The following is a 15,303-nucleotide window of genomic DNA, read 5'->3' as shown; positions in this document are numbered from 1 at the left end:
GAAAATGAATTGATTTGCTTGTTTAGAAGTTCTAGTTCATTATCAGCTCCAGCCCCACTTTCCCTGTATTTCAATCCAATCCCAGAGGTAGTTTTAGAGCAGAAGAGGATGAAGTCAGCAAGGAGGTACAGCACAGGCTGAACTGGATGCACAGGTGATGCTCACAGGGCTCCCAGTGAGAACCAGCAATACCCACCTGCCTTTATGGACCCTCATGACTCAAATCCTCTCTGGAATAAGCACTGCATTGAATTCCTGACTTCTACTTCAAACTGAAATGCTTTGATGACTGTTAAAACACTGAGAAATTGTAACAGAAGCTCTCAAGAAATGTTGCTCTTAACATTCAACAGATTATTGATTCCTCTGCTGAGGAGCAGCAAAGTAACACCAGCCCCAACCTCAGTTTAGGCAGATTTCCCTCAATTAAAAACAACAGTAAACATCATATCTGCTACAAGACACAACATCCATCACCCCCAAAGAATCCTTCAATTAACAGGCACAGCCCCCCTTTGGTATGTGGTATTTAAAACAGAATTCATGAGCTCTCTAATTGATGATAGGTTATTGGATAACCCTTGTTAATTATAGCTACACAATGTCAAAATTAATGATTTTCCCACCCCCTTTCAACTTGAGAATGAATTCATAACTTATATCAACTCACAAAAGACGTGCAATTAATATTGTCAGTAATCATTTCACGGAAGAGATTTGTTAAAGGCAGGCATGTGGACACAATTAGTGTATCAATTAATGTTGCTGTTACTTGATCTATAAATTATTGAAAAACTCATAGCTACTGCAAGGAAACAAAGCAAATCCACTCCCAGTCAATGAAAGCAGCTCCTCTGTTCATTACTATTTAGATCAAACTTAGATTTTGCTGGATTCCATGAATCTTAGTTACATAGAAAAATAAATCAACCTATACCAATGTGGCACCTTGAAATGCCTCATTACAGTGATGATGCTTTAATTGTTGGTAGTTGATCACAAAGTTTAAAAAAAAAAGTTAATTAATTCAAAAAGTAATCCACCAACAGTGCTCATAGCACTTATTAATCTAAACTGAAGTTCCAACCTGGAAACATAGCTGCAAAAACTGCACCAACATTTCTGTGTGTCAGCAAAATTGTAACTTTTACATCCATCAGAAACTTCCATTGCACTCTCGAGTTTAGCAATGATTAGAGCAAAGACTGGATTCAAATGAGGTCTAAGAAGCCCAAAACAGGACTGGGGTAGATTAGGCACCTATGATGAAAACTGACAGTGACAAAACATAACCTCGTTTAAAGGCTTCCCATCCCCAAAGGCTTTTAAACTAACTAGGTAGCTCCTGTTTGATCTCAGTCTGACTAGAGTTTTGCTCCTGGGGATGCAAAGGTTTTCTTTTAGACAGTTAGACAGACCCCAGCCTCTCATTAGTGCTTAAAAGAGCCAGGAAATAGATGTGACTCTGCCACAGGGCCAATGCACATGAATGGTCCTGCAGCCACTGCCTTCCTTTTAATCAGCAGTCAGCAGAGAGAAAATGGCACAATTAAGCTCTTTGCCATGGTGATCCCAAGAGGATCAGACTCAGCTCTCCCACCTCCAAGCCAAGCAGACTGCCCTGGTGTAAACTCCTCACCTGGCATGAACCAGCTGCCCCTCCTGGAGCAGGGCTTGGGCACCTGGGTGTCCATCCAGCCTGGACACAGCTCCCAGCTCTGGTCAGAACAGCTCCAGCTCCAGCACAGCACATCCAACCTGGCCACAGTGCCCAGCTCCAGTCAGGAGAACAGCTCCAGCCCCAGCACAGCACGTCCAGCCTGGCCACAGCGCCCAGCTCTGCTCAGGAGAACAGCTCCAGCCCCAGCACAGCACATCCAGCCCCAGCACAGCACATCCAGCCTGGCCACAGCTTCCAGCTCTGCTCAGGAGAACAGCTCCAGCCCAGCAGAGCACATCCAGCCTGGACACAGTGCCCAGCTCCAGTCAGGAGAACAGCCCCAGCACCCAGCTCTGCTCAGGAGAACAGCTCCAGCCCAGCAGAGCACATCCAGCCTGGACACAGTGCCCAGCTCCAGTCAGGAGAACAGCTCCAGCCCCAGCACCCAGCTCTGCTCAGGAGAACAGCTCCAGCCCCAGCACAGCACGTCCAGCCTGGACACAGCTCCCAGCTCTGGTCAGAACAGCTCCAGCCCCAGCACAGCACGTCCAGCTCTGCTCAGGAGAACAGCTCCAGCTCCAGCTCCAGCAGGGCACATCCAGCCTGGACACAGCGCCCAGCTCTGGTCAGGAGAACAGCTCCCAGCCCCAGCGCCCAGCTCCGGTCAGGAGAACACCTCCAGCTCCAGCAGAGCACGTCCCAGCCTCTGCAAAGTTCCCTCTGTGCCTGGCTGGGTGCAGCAATCCCTGCTGGGCACCCTGCCTGCTCTGGGAGCTGCTGCCACGTGCTACCCACAGCTCTGCAAACCCAAGGAACAAGGGAATCTCACCCAAGGAACAAGGGAATCTCACCCAAGGAACAAGGGAATCTCGCCCTCCTGAGTATCAGCCATCATCATGCTCGGTGTCAATGTGCCCAAGCTCCTCTCTGGATTTGCTTCCATTTTTTACAGGTCCCTGTCACTCTGAGAACTGACTCAGGAGTCTTATGATGGGGGATACGATGAGAGATGGAGCTGCAGAACAAGCCCTAAGCTTCAAATGGAAAAAATACAGAATTTAAGTGCAAGAGGAAGAGATTAAATCTCTAGAAAAGTTCCCTTAGGCCTATCCTAAGCAGACACATCTGCACTGAAATTTGATAGCCTGGCTCATTTCTTTACTGACCTTCCATTTCAATTTTTCTGTTCAGCTAATTTTGCAGGAAGGAATTTTCCCAGGCAGTTATCAGTGTGAATTCAACATCAATGCAACACATTTCCCCCAGAGAGGTTTCTAAATCAATTTTAATTCTGATAGGCTCAAGTAAATGTTTTCAATTTGATTCAATAATCTATACACACTTATAACAAGGCTTTTCCCCCATGTACTACAAGACAAACATGGTTTATGTTTCTAACAACTCTGGCTAATAAAAAATTCTAATTTCCTATCCTGGGTGATACAAACACACCATTTTTATTCACTTCTTAATGAACCAGATGACATAAACAAACGAAATAAAATCAGCATTTAAGAGCATTAGTTATATCATTAATTCTCTAAATGCTTCTTAAAGAACACATTACTTTTGGCAAACTCACCAAAAAAAAAGATATTGTATCACCAAAAGAAGTCCTCAAATTGAGCTTTCTAACTCTCCTGAGAATTTTTCACTTAGAGAGCAACATGAAACCTCTCCAGGATATCTTTTAAAATGTGAGCAAGTTCTCAAAAAAGATAATTACAATGAAGTTACCAGCAGATAGCAGCAAGAGTGGCATGAAGATTAGGGCTGGAGGTGGGGATGGCAGAAATATAATCTCCTCTAATAATACCTAGTGCACTGTAAGCCTGTAAAATGGAATAAAGGGTGGGAAGGAGGGCTCTGGTGAAACACTGGTCCTCAAGGGACAAGGAGCTTCACAGCACAGGGAGGAAAAAGTGACAGTCTGGAGATGAAGGGAGGTGCCTGGCTCACCTCTGTTCCCAAAACTGTATTTCCAGGTCAGTTAAAATCCCAACAGCTCTGCCAGGAGTAGGACCAGGAAGAATTTCTAGAGCCCGCCCACCCCTGGATCCATCAGATCAATATGGACTGAATAAAAGGCAAAATTTGTACCTGATTTTAATAGCCTGCTTTTAAGGTTATCCAGGGTGATAATGTTAACACAGCAAATTACAGGCTGATATGATCATGTACACATTGAACTTACCCAGCTGTGATTCTGTGCAAACAGCAGCCTCTGAGAGGGTTTTGTATTTCAGTTCTTGCCCTAACTGCAGGGACAGCCCTGCAGTGCTGGGACACACTGCCTCACAAAGCAGCTCAGTGACAGGGCAGACCCTGCAGAGCTGGGAGCAGAAAGCTCATGGCTGTGTGAGCACCATGCCTAAGGAGAAGTGTTTCAAAGGGAACTGCTCTGCAAGTGACCACAGAAAGAGTTTTCTGTGTGCTCCCAGCACATCAAAGAAATATTTGGTGAAATCTTTGCAAGAGCATTGTCATTTGTCCCATCTGCAGCACAAATCAAATGATTTCCCTGTCAACCAGAAGTCAGCAGTCTATGCAACACAGCCTAAAAGCAGCAATATTAAATCCTGAAGGAACTTCAGCCACACATTCCACCCTTCTGGCAGGGAGTCAGCCCAGCCCAGCAGCAAGGCCTTGCATTCACACTCAATAAATAGCATTAGACTCCTCCTGGACTTTTTTCCTAACCTTATCCAGGTTATCAAATTGTGAACTAATGACATCACAGTGGCTTTAACTCAAGGAAGGTGCTGTTGCCACAAAAGTACAAGTCATTGCTTTCCTTTTGGCCACTGTACATCAGTGAGAAGAGCTGCTCACATTTATCTGACACTTTATACTGTTTTACACCCATACACCTCACAAATCCCTAATAATTCAGCTTTGTTTTATTTCAACACAGCAAACAAGAAACACTGCCTTACTGGATGTTTATGCAGATGAAGAGAACTAAAGATTTAGTTGATTCTACACAGAAGATTTAGGTTGAGATCAGGAAGGAACCCAGTCTCATTCTCCAACTCCACCCTAATCTTCATCCCCTCTCAGTCACCCAGACCTCCAGAGTGGGACACAAATGTGGGACAGACATTCCATGCAGTGCTGTGAGCTGCAGAAGGCAAGTGAACCACCAAACCAGTGGATAATACAGCAAAAGAAGCCTGTCCCTGCTCTGCATGGAGAAGCATGCACAGCTCTCCCAGAAGTGCAACAAAACACTGGAAAAACACTAGAGCTGAAATTTCTGTTTATACAGCAAAGACTTATTTCTTGGGAATACTCAGTTCCATTGCATAATCAAACTCATTGATTAGCAACATTAAAAACTTCATGTTAGCATTTGCTACCTGCCACTGCTCACAGTTAATGAACTTGGGAAAAAAAAGGAAAACAAAATCCCTGTTTTTCACGTGTCCATCACTCCCACCATACAGAGGAGAGCTCCTTTGTTGGAACACAGGCAAGTGCATACAACTCAATGACAAGTAAATGAGCACACCAAGTTTCTTTTGACTCTGGTTCTGTGGGATTTGAATAGCAAACAGTGTGTGCATTGTGTACCTTGTCTGTGTGAAGCATTCAGTGCTGCAGCCCTGGGATGGCTGATGGCACTGCACACACAACACTGAATTATCCTGGGGATGTGCCACTGCCACTCCCTGTCCCTTCCAGCTCTCCAGACACATCACTGCCACACAACTCCCCTCAGCACTGAAAGTCATTCTCAGAATTTCCATTTAGGGGATTGAATTAGATTTTGGGCAGAGAAAAGTGTTCAGTTATTGTGATTTATGGAAATGTTTTTACAAATTGGATGCTGAATATTTTACTGACATAAATGCCACATTCCTAAAAGAGTTGTTTGCTGGTTTTAAAAGTTTCAGCCTCCAGCAGAAGAAATAACATAGGAGAGACACATCAAAAAGATGTTATCCATATTGCAAAGAAATGACATTTTTTAATTTCCTGCCTGCCCCCAAAAACCGAATGATCATACAACCAAACCACTTTAACTTGATTTGCCTTAAACATCTTAGATCACATTCTCATTTACATCAAAGTTCCCCTTTCCTTGCCTTTCCAAACTGCAGCTTTTTAATCTTAAATAAATCTTTTTTGATTTGTGAGTGCAGGCCTAGAGCACTCATAAGGTTTTAAACCATCTCCCTGAACAAACACTTGAAATTTTTTAATTGCTGTATCTTCTACAAACTCTAAAATAAAGATTTCTGATACAAAAGCCAAAGGGAACACAAGGCCTTAGTAAATGTTTTGGTAGAAGTGCTGCAGTAAATGGCATTGCTGCCCAATTTGAGTAAAATTTGCATTATACCTATATAAGCAGAGATAATCTTTGTCTTAGAAAAATGTCTCAAAAGTAAATGGCTAAATTACACATCCACAGAAAGAAACAGAATGACAAACTTCAGAGCTCACATGAAAGTTCAAATCTTGCTGTATTAAAACTATTAAGTATGGTTATTTTCTTTTTGTTTTACTTTTTAATTTGAGTAATTAATATGAAATCTGATTTCAATCACAATTTCATGTGTAGGTTTAAAAAATAACCAAAAATGGCTACACAGAACAACAAGAACTACCACTAGAAATTCAAGGTCTTGGGCTCCAAGTTCATCTGTATTTAAAACCATGAGCAATAAAAATACTAATAAAATGTAAGGAGAAAAATCCCTACTAAAAATCTTTAAGTAAGCATAAGTACCAAATTCATATGGTCCCATTTCTCACACTCATCATTCCAAAGAACTGCTCTACAGTCTGAGACAATATTGTAAATACAAATATGAACTAATCCAAGCAAGCAGTTCTCCACAGCTTCTCCTTAATTTTGAGTTTTCTTCCTCCTCTTTTTTATTTCCATACACCAGATTACAATTAATCTCTCCACAGATTGCTACTGAGTTCTCTAACTTCACCAAGTGCCAGTAAAATTCAGACTCTGAGAACAGAAAGTGCATTTGAGCTCTGGTTAGTTCAGAACAAAGCAGAAAAAAAGCCATTCGAAGAAAACGTTTTTATCAGCAGAGAAAAAGAGAAGTCATCTTCTGTTGAGTAATTTTAAAAACTGTATTTCTCTTCATGAACCATAAATAATATGCAATTTTTTCTCATATTTCACACATTTCAAAAGGATATATTTTTTTTTATGTCAGAGATTCCAACCCCATATTTCTGTACCAGACTTCCACTGAGCTTAACAAATCCCACTTTGAGCACACAGATAACAGAAGAGCCACAGATGTGCCAAAGGTGGCTGATGTAGGAACTGATTAAAGTAAAAAACACACACAAATAAAGAGAAATGAGTCACTACCTTTCTTTTTGGAGTCTTTCTTTGTGCTGGTTTTAACAGCCACTTGAAGTTCTGTCTCAGTTGACATCCTATATCCTTAGTCCTCTTCACACAGATCCAGGATCTCGGTCAGGCTCATTTAGAACGTCTCTCCAAGAGAATAATTTAGCCTTTCAGATACTACAACCCAAACAGTTCATCTCATTCACTCCTTTCGAGTGCTGTTAAGGAAGGAAACAAAAAGGAACAGTCATTTTCTGGGTTTAAAACACAAAAGGAAAATAAAAAAGCCAAACCTTTGCAAGGGAGAAACATAGAAAGTTTTCCATCCTCTGAGCCAATTGTCCATTATTTTAGATGTTTAAGCACAGTTATCTGTGACTACCTCAAACATCTATATTTGAGGTGTTTTGGCATATCTGAGATGCCTTCACAGCCTGGAGACAGTGCTCAGAGTGCACAGAAGACCAGCACCTCTGGACCAGCAGCTGGAGCACAAAGACCACAATGCAGGAAGTAGCTGGAAATACCAAAAATACACCAAAAGCAAAAAAGGATGCAGTTCTTAAATGCACCAATTCCATACTGCCAGACAGTAAGTACAGATCTTTACTCCTCCAATTCTCTTTCAGTGCTTTCATTCTCTTACTTGAACAAAGACAAATGAAAAATGTATTCATTACTCATGATGAGAACATCATACTTTGCCACTCCTCTTGCTTATAATGTTTCCAGTATAAAAGACTCTGTCTCCACGCAAACAAAGCTGTAATTTTAACACCCATCTAGTAATATTTCTTGCAAGGATCTCTGAAAATAGTTAATTGAACCCATGAAATATAAACAGGATAGGTGCAAAAAGATAACATTTAGGGAGAAAGGTACAGCTTTACATAATGTGGATTTATTGGGGACAAAAATGCACCAGCTGTGAGCCCACAGCAGGAATGTGCTGGAGCAGGATGAGGGAGGCAGGACTGGGGATGTTGGGGCTCTGGAGGTAAAGAATACACAAAGAATAAACATCTAAGCAGAAAAGAACCCATTGCTCCAATTGTCACTGCTGGTCCCTCCTGCTTTGAGGGATGAAGCACTCACTTGAGCCAGTCTGTCGAGGGCAGAGGACCCGACTGTCCTGAAGCCATTTGTCAGGATGTTCCCTCACCAAATGCATCTTCTTACTGCCCTTTCTTTTTGTGAGAAAGTTCTCATTATTAGCACAATTACAGAGAAGTCCATCTGGCCTGTCAGAACAGCTGCCCACTTATTAAATAAGCATTTAATAAAGATATTAACCCAGCACATCAGCTGGTTAGATGGCCAGAGATTAACTGCAGTTAGAGTTGTTTACTAATGTCCCTTCTTTGTCATTTAAGAAAGTAACAGACTGCAAACACTGGAATAATTTTGACACTTTAAATCACTTTTCACAGTAAAGGCTGTGAAGCCACCAGTACTTTCAAATCCAGGCTCTTTTAACATTTTAAAATGCTTCAGTAACATTACACTGCCATGCACCGTCTGAAGTGATTTAATATTGCTGAAGTGTGTCAGGGGCTTTCTTTAATAAGCTCTTCAAATCTGTCTGTGTATTATAGAATATTCAAAGATAGCTTTTCAAAATCTGCTGAACTGATTTTGAAATACAAAATTCGCTGTTCCCCCCTCTGTGGAATCTGAATAAGTGCAGCATGGCAAAAAAAAAAAGTAGGATAAAAATTAAGCAAGGCACAAATTGAAGTTGCAGTGCTTGCTGAATGCACCTGCTTGGTGTAACAGAACAAACCAACAGCATCCTGATGCTGAGAGAGGAGTAGGAAAGGACAAAGCAAATAAGGCTGGTCAGAGAGAGGAGTAACAGCTCCCAAGGTGAGGCTGCCAGGATGCAGGAGCTCTGTGGCCAGGCCCAAGGACAGGGAGATGCCTCTCCCCAGGCACAGCAGCTCAGAGCAGTGCTGGGGGGAACCCCCTCTCCCTCCTCACTCACGCTTCAAATCCCCCCACGAGCAGGGAGAGGAGCTCTGTGCACAACAGATGTCCCTCACAACCCCCATCTCCTTCCCCTCCCCCTGCATGCAACCCAATTTAATAATATTTAGTTTTACAGCACAGTAGGGATGCATCAGCCTTTACAGCTCAATGGCACTTACTTAAAGCATCTCTCGAGTCACAGCTGGATTGACAGTTTATTTTTCGACAATTTGGATTTATATTTACCTAAAGGTTAACTACATAACTCTACAAGGAGCACTAACATCAGCCACTTCACAAAAGGGAAATATTTATAATAGGTCCACTTATTAAAAAATAAATTAAAAATAAATACCAAATACCCCTGGGGTCCGTAGTTAAGCAAGTTTTAATGTCTTAGAAGACCATTGTGGCTACAAAACATCAGGAATGTCATCTCCTGTTGTCAGCTATTTCCAACAGGACAGCTGAAATAGTAGCATCAGAATAGCACTGAATATTTTAGAGTAACAACATATGACTGCTATCTCATTTGAAACTCTCCAGAAAAGCTATATCCCCTCGAGGCTATCCCACTGAGTAATATTTTTTAAAATAAATGCATGTCTGTTTTTGGACAGGTTCACATATTGATTTACTTTCAAACCTAATCAGGTCACACTCTCGCAGGCTCATAGATCCTTGAATAAAGTAATAGGTATCTTTGTAAAGGAGCACATAAACATCTGTCAGACACCAGCTATAGTTCAAACTGAATTTGCTACAGAGACAATTCCTCCAGAAGTATAGGTCTTTATGTAAGCCACATTAGTAAACTTTCATGCACTGTCCATATTTCAGCCGTTTATTACCCAGATGAGAATGGCAGTCAATCTGCTCCTCACCGCAACAGCTTTCATTGTCTCCTCCAATCTAGGTCACCGTTGTTAAATACCACAGCCTCCCAACTGTGGCAAGTACTGCAGCATGTTTTACCAATGAGATGCTATTTGCTTTGATCACTTCTGCCACATTTCTCTCCCTGCTCTAAAGACAAAATTTTGTTAGCTGCGTTACCCCAAAAATAAAATTCCATCGTCTTAGACGTATCCATCCACTCTAACAATCTCCTTGTGTGCCTTGGTACTCCTCCAGCTATTGCAATGCTATGTGCATGCCTCAGCTTTTCCTAAAGAGGATTCTGAGCTCTTCATTTTAACAAAATAGTGACATTTTCTGTGGCCTTATTAAGTGGCTACAGCAGGAACACAATCAGCGCATTCTGGAATTAACTGGCTCTTAATTCCAGGAGAAGTTCTTAAGCCTGCGTTCTCTATTACTCCTACGCCAGCACAAAACCTAAAGCCTTAGCAAAGAAATAGTTTTGTGAATTCATTTTGCAGTGAGGATTAACACAGGTTGGACCCTTTATGCATGGGGAAATGAGTCCCAAGCTCCACTCACCTCCCTCACGTCTGTGAAACAAATATTTCTGTCAAATCATTTGTCTTTTCAACCACACTTCAGTGAGCTCATGCAGGGGTTATTAGGAGACTTCCCCCGGCCCAAGTTATGAAGGAGGTCAGACAACATGATCATAATACTTCCCCTCTGGCTTTCAAATGCATGAATTAATTAATTTTCTTCAGGACTTCAAAACTTAAGAAGTTCCCTCCCCTGAAACCAGTTTCCATCTGCTTATATAAAAGAAAAGCAGTCTTAGGAAGGATTTGTAACTAAGCCCTGGCATTCCCTAGGTATTTAAGTTCTCCACAGCCCCAAAGTGGGATTTGACAAGAGGATGGTACCTCCCAAACATTGGTTTGACAGAACAAAAGCCATGCTCCCATCCTTAACTCTTGCTTTTATGCTTCTGGAGTCCTGCAATTAATTTTTCTCCTCCAAAGCACCCAACATAATCACGTTGATGCCTGTGGTTTTACAAGTGTTAAACAAAGCCCAAACATACTAAAAGGGTAAAATAGAAGTGAAAATAGAAGTGAAAAGTGCTGTGATCCTGGAAAATTAAAACCAGTTCAAGTGTAAGGGTCTGCAGTCTATGGAGAAAATGTTACTGATCCACTTCCCACCTGCCCTTGAAGCCTAACACAGAGAACAGCAGTGAGACCACACACAGACACACGATGGAAAACCCATCCTTGCCACCAGTGCTCTTTGTACCCTCCAGGGAGAGGGGCCAGGAAATCCTCTGGTGCTGCTCACACTGTTTTGTACTCATCAGCTCATTTCCCCAATGGTCAGGGCAGGCGAACATCAGAGGATTCATCTGTCACAGCAGGCACTGCATTAATTCCGAACGGAAACCCAAGGGACTGATCCAAAACCCACTGATACACTGCAGTTAACAAGGGCTGCAAGGAACAGCCAGAAAAGGAGGGAGCAGAGGTAAAAGAGAGCTTAAGACACTGACAGAGAGGAGAAAATGAGGAGGAAACAAAAGCAAAACAGGAGAGCTGTCGGTGACACTTCATTACAGCAAATTCTGTAAAGTGTTTAAGAGGAAAATCTAAGCCAGACCATGCACTGAAATTCTGGCTGCCCTGCCACAGAAACATGCCCTGTTGGAATATTCACAGGTCTATCCCTCTCCTGCAGTTTTGCCATTTGCCCCCAGAAGAGCAGAATGCACTGTTTCCAGTGACAAAGGACTCTTTATGGCACTCCATGCCAAGCTCTGCCTTTTCCTGCCATGTCTTTATTGGTATTTCTCTAGTCTGTAAAGGTGAAAGGAATTTTACTGTTCATATGCACCTACTACACATTTATTCCCCTTCAAACCCTCCCCTGGAACCCAGCACCCTTCATGTCCCACTCATTCCCTAAATCACACAGCTTGTCAAGACTCACAACTTCCTCCAGATCACAAACTTTGGTTTGTTTGCTCTAAAATGAGCATGTGCTTCCCTCCACTCCTGATTTTCTATATATTACCATAAAGGAAGGAGTTTTATGTCCTTTATTCAGCTTTCTGTAGTGTCTTCCAGAAGACCACTTCCCAAATAACCTCTTTTTAATTCTTCCAATATCAGAAAACAACTCAGTACTCAAACCACAGCATTTAATTTCCTTTTGTATTTAGTTGCTGTAGTTGACTGTATTCATAAAATACTTCTTGTATCTCCTGAAAACAAGAATCTCTTTTTTAAACAAATTCCTACATGTAACTTAGGTTAATAAAACATTTTGTTAAGTTTATTGTGGTTTAAATTATGCTTCATTTTTCTGTCTCTAGGCCATCTTTCAGGCATGTTACCCAGTTCCTCAGATGAGGTAAATAGCACCACTGAAGCACCACTGGAAGAGCATCTTGGCAAAAAAACTGACCTATACAATATTTCTAAAGTAAGATTTTTATTAGTATTCCAATGGTGGCAGGAATAATTACTGAAATTCCTCCTGGAAATCACTCCATGTCGTGGTGAATACTGCACTCCACTCCACCAATTATTCACCAGAAGTGCTGTGAATTTTCTACTCACAGAAAATGCTGACCGGATTAAAAAGAAGCTTTTCAAAGGAATGAATTGATTTCATCAACATTTTTAATGGCAAATTACTAACATTTCATTTTAATATTCCAGTTTCTATTTTATATTATGCAGGGCAGCATTCATGCCACAAAGGCAAAATAGAAGACATGGACTTGCTTTAAAGGATTTTTGAAATACTAAAGGAATGGCATTTGAATTCAGGGAAAACTACATCTCCTCTGCCCATGGAGCAGGGAATGCAACTCCAGCCCAGTGAGCTGAAAACCAGGAGCAATCCCAGAGTGCTGGGGGTACTGATACAGCACTCATCGTTCCTTTAAGTGCCCCTTCTGACTCAAAACTCCACTCAAAATGCTTCTGTAAGCTTTAGCAGGGTATCACATCAAAAAGGAGCAGGCTTAAAAACTCCACATCATTCCTTTGATACCACATTAGCAGATAACAGAGGAAATCATTCAGATGGGACTAGAGATTGCTCAGTGAAATTACCTAATGCTTTTACTCCCAGACTTCACTACTCCCACATTCCCACACTGCTGACCCTGGAGCAGAACAGAGAAGGAATTTCTGATAAGAACAAACAAGAAACCGAAGTCACAGGTACTCCAAGCCTGGCTGTGACCCCAGCAGCAGGAACTGCCTCACCTCCAGTGCAGTCAATGAAGTCAATCGATAGCGTTGCGTTTGACTCCTATTGGCGTAACTCCATTGATTTTAATGGAGTTGCAGTTACACCAATTTTATGCTGGTGTCAGAGAAGTCACACCAGCGTGACTGAGGTAAACAACAGCAGAAGAACCAACCCCTCTATGGCTAAAATTCAGCATTGTTAACTCCAAAGCCATGAAAAAATGCGGATCTGTACATTACCACAGCAGGGCCTTTGGAGTTTATTTTTGCAAAGCGGAAGAACTGCTCTTTCCTGATCCTCTCGACACCAAAGAAACAGAGACTAAGAAGGCAAAGAGGACAAAGTACACAGTTGGGATCACAGTATTCTGTAATTAGAGCTGTTAAATGATTACTAAAGTGCAGTGGTGCAATCATCACACTGAAGGAAAGGGAGAAATGTGCAGTCGGGAGCATCACCAGGGAGAAGGTAAAAGCAATGTCAGACACCACGTTTCATATTGAAATGCAAATTCCTCACAATCACAACCTGTGTCTTCTAATTGGAAGAAAAGGTTATGGAATTAAACATTTTGCATCCTGGACAGCTCAGCATATTTTGAAGTGGCACAGTAAGTTGAAGGAGTCGTGTTCATCTCCTGTCCTTCGTAGAAATAACTTGATTCAGCTCTTTTTTTTTCTTGTTTAATTTTAGGATAATTTCCTTAATATTTCAAGTGACACTGAACTGGAACTCACCTTCTTGTTCATTTTAAATAAAACAACAGCACTATACCTAACTTAAGCTATACTTTGAAATCTGAAGTAGAGTTTGGAGTGATGCCTTACATCGATCTTCTTAAAGGATGTGAATTTTGCACCAACTTTCCAGGTCCCTTTGAGATTTGTTCAGCCACAAGGGCTGACCTGTACATTGTGCCCTTCCATTCTCTGAAGCTTCCTGACACTACAGCAAAGCAAAGCCTCTAATGCCAACAACAACAAAAAGCCCCTTTGCCAGGATCTTTACTCACTGCTATTTTTCAACACTAAGCCCTTGTTCTCTTGACTGTTGAGCATTAGGAAAACTGATCAAAGGAATTCACTTTGCTGGAAATGGACTTTTGGTTTATTACACCAAACTCAACCACCTGACTCCTACCAAAGTTCATTGTCTAGCAGAGCAAAGGGAAAAAGTAAAAAGCTTCTGGGACTGTAAGTATGAATTCCCACAAACAGGCAATAATAACTTCTACATTTGTGTTCACAACTGACAAATATCAGTATTTTAAATTGTCAAGTGACTGAAGTGTGGACTGGGAGCAGCCTGGGACAGTGGGAGGTGTCCTTGCCCATGGCAGAGGGGTTGAAACTCAAAAAGTTTTAAGGTCCCTTCCAAACCAGACCATTCTGTGATTCTCTGATGAGTTTTAGCTGCAACATTACTCTTGACCATTCAATCTGAATAGTTCAGTCTTCAAACCACTCCTGAAGGCAATCCCACAGGACTGCTGGGATGAACAGCAGGCAGGCTCCTGCATGATACCAAACAGAAGTATTTGAGGACAGCTGCTAGATTTTACTGGAGAAATTTCAAATAAATAATTTTCTTGGATTCACTTATCTGTTCTCATCTCATTTGTATCTGATTAGGTTATACACTGCTCCACAAATGCCTCTGCTTTCTATCAGCAGGAGCATTAACCAGTTTCAAAGGGAGGAAGCATCTTCCCCAAGAAGTTTCCATGCATTTTCTGTCTGAGGTAAGATTCAGCAGTGAATAATAACAAACAGTGCTGCTCCCACAACTGGAAAGTACAGTAAAAGAAAACCCAAAGCCACACGACTGTCTAACCCTTGGAACTGTGGGCCAGGTGTTGTTTGCTGTATCATATTTCCACACAGGGTCTACACTGTGACATAACCAGGTGAGCATGACCACCTCACACCCCAACAGGATCAAAGCCCAGGTGGTCAGGTTAGGGACTCTGCAAAAGGAATCACTTCCAGGGAAAGAAAAATCAAACCACTGCCAGGCTAACATGTCAGGGGGAGAAAATGTTTGATTATTCAGATGGGGAACTCTTCAGCAGTTAAATGAGTGCAAGGATCTGCATGAGTGGTAACACATCAGAAAATAATGCTTCTTTTCAAAGGATTTTTTAAAATCACCAAGCAGCATGCAGTGAGGAACCATTCACCTTCTACTGTCATGCTACAGTTTATTCTCTCTTGGAAGCAATTAC

General features: G+C 41.8%; 1 protein-coding gene across 16 annotated transcripts in view; it reads right to left on the bottom strand.

Moving 5' to 3' along the window:
* Positions 1 to 15,303, bottom strand: part of DAB1 (DAB adaptor protein 1) — a 408,913-nt gene that overhangs the window by 100,469 nt on the left and 293,141 nt on the right. For all 16 annotated transcript variants that reach the window (XM_033068085.2, XM_033068083.2, XM_033068091.2 and 13 more), the window contains one exon: positions 7,008 to 7,207. In XM_033068085.2, the coding sequence (XP_032923976.1) occupies positions 7,008 to 7,074 (67 nt within the window). In that variant the 5' untranslated portion in view covers positions 7,075 to 7,207. The remainder of the gene's footprint in view (positions 1 to 7,007; positions 7,208 to 15,303) is intronic.

This window comes from Catharus ustulatus, chromosome 9, assembly GCF_009819885.2.
Source record: "Catharus ustulatus isolate bCatUst1 chromosome 9, bCatUst1.pri.v2, whole genome shotgun sequence".
Lineage (NCBI taxonomy): Eukaryota > Metazoa > Chordata > Aves > Passeriformes > Turdidae > Catharus > Catharus ustulatus.
The sequence above is the reverse complement of the archived record's forward strand: the minus strand, read 5'-3'. Positions and strand labels throughout refer to the sequence as shown.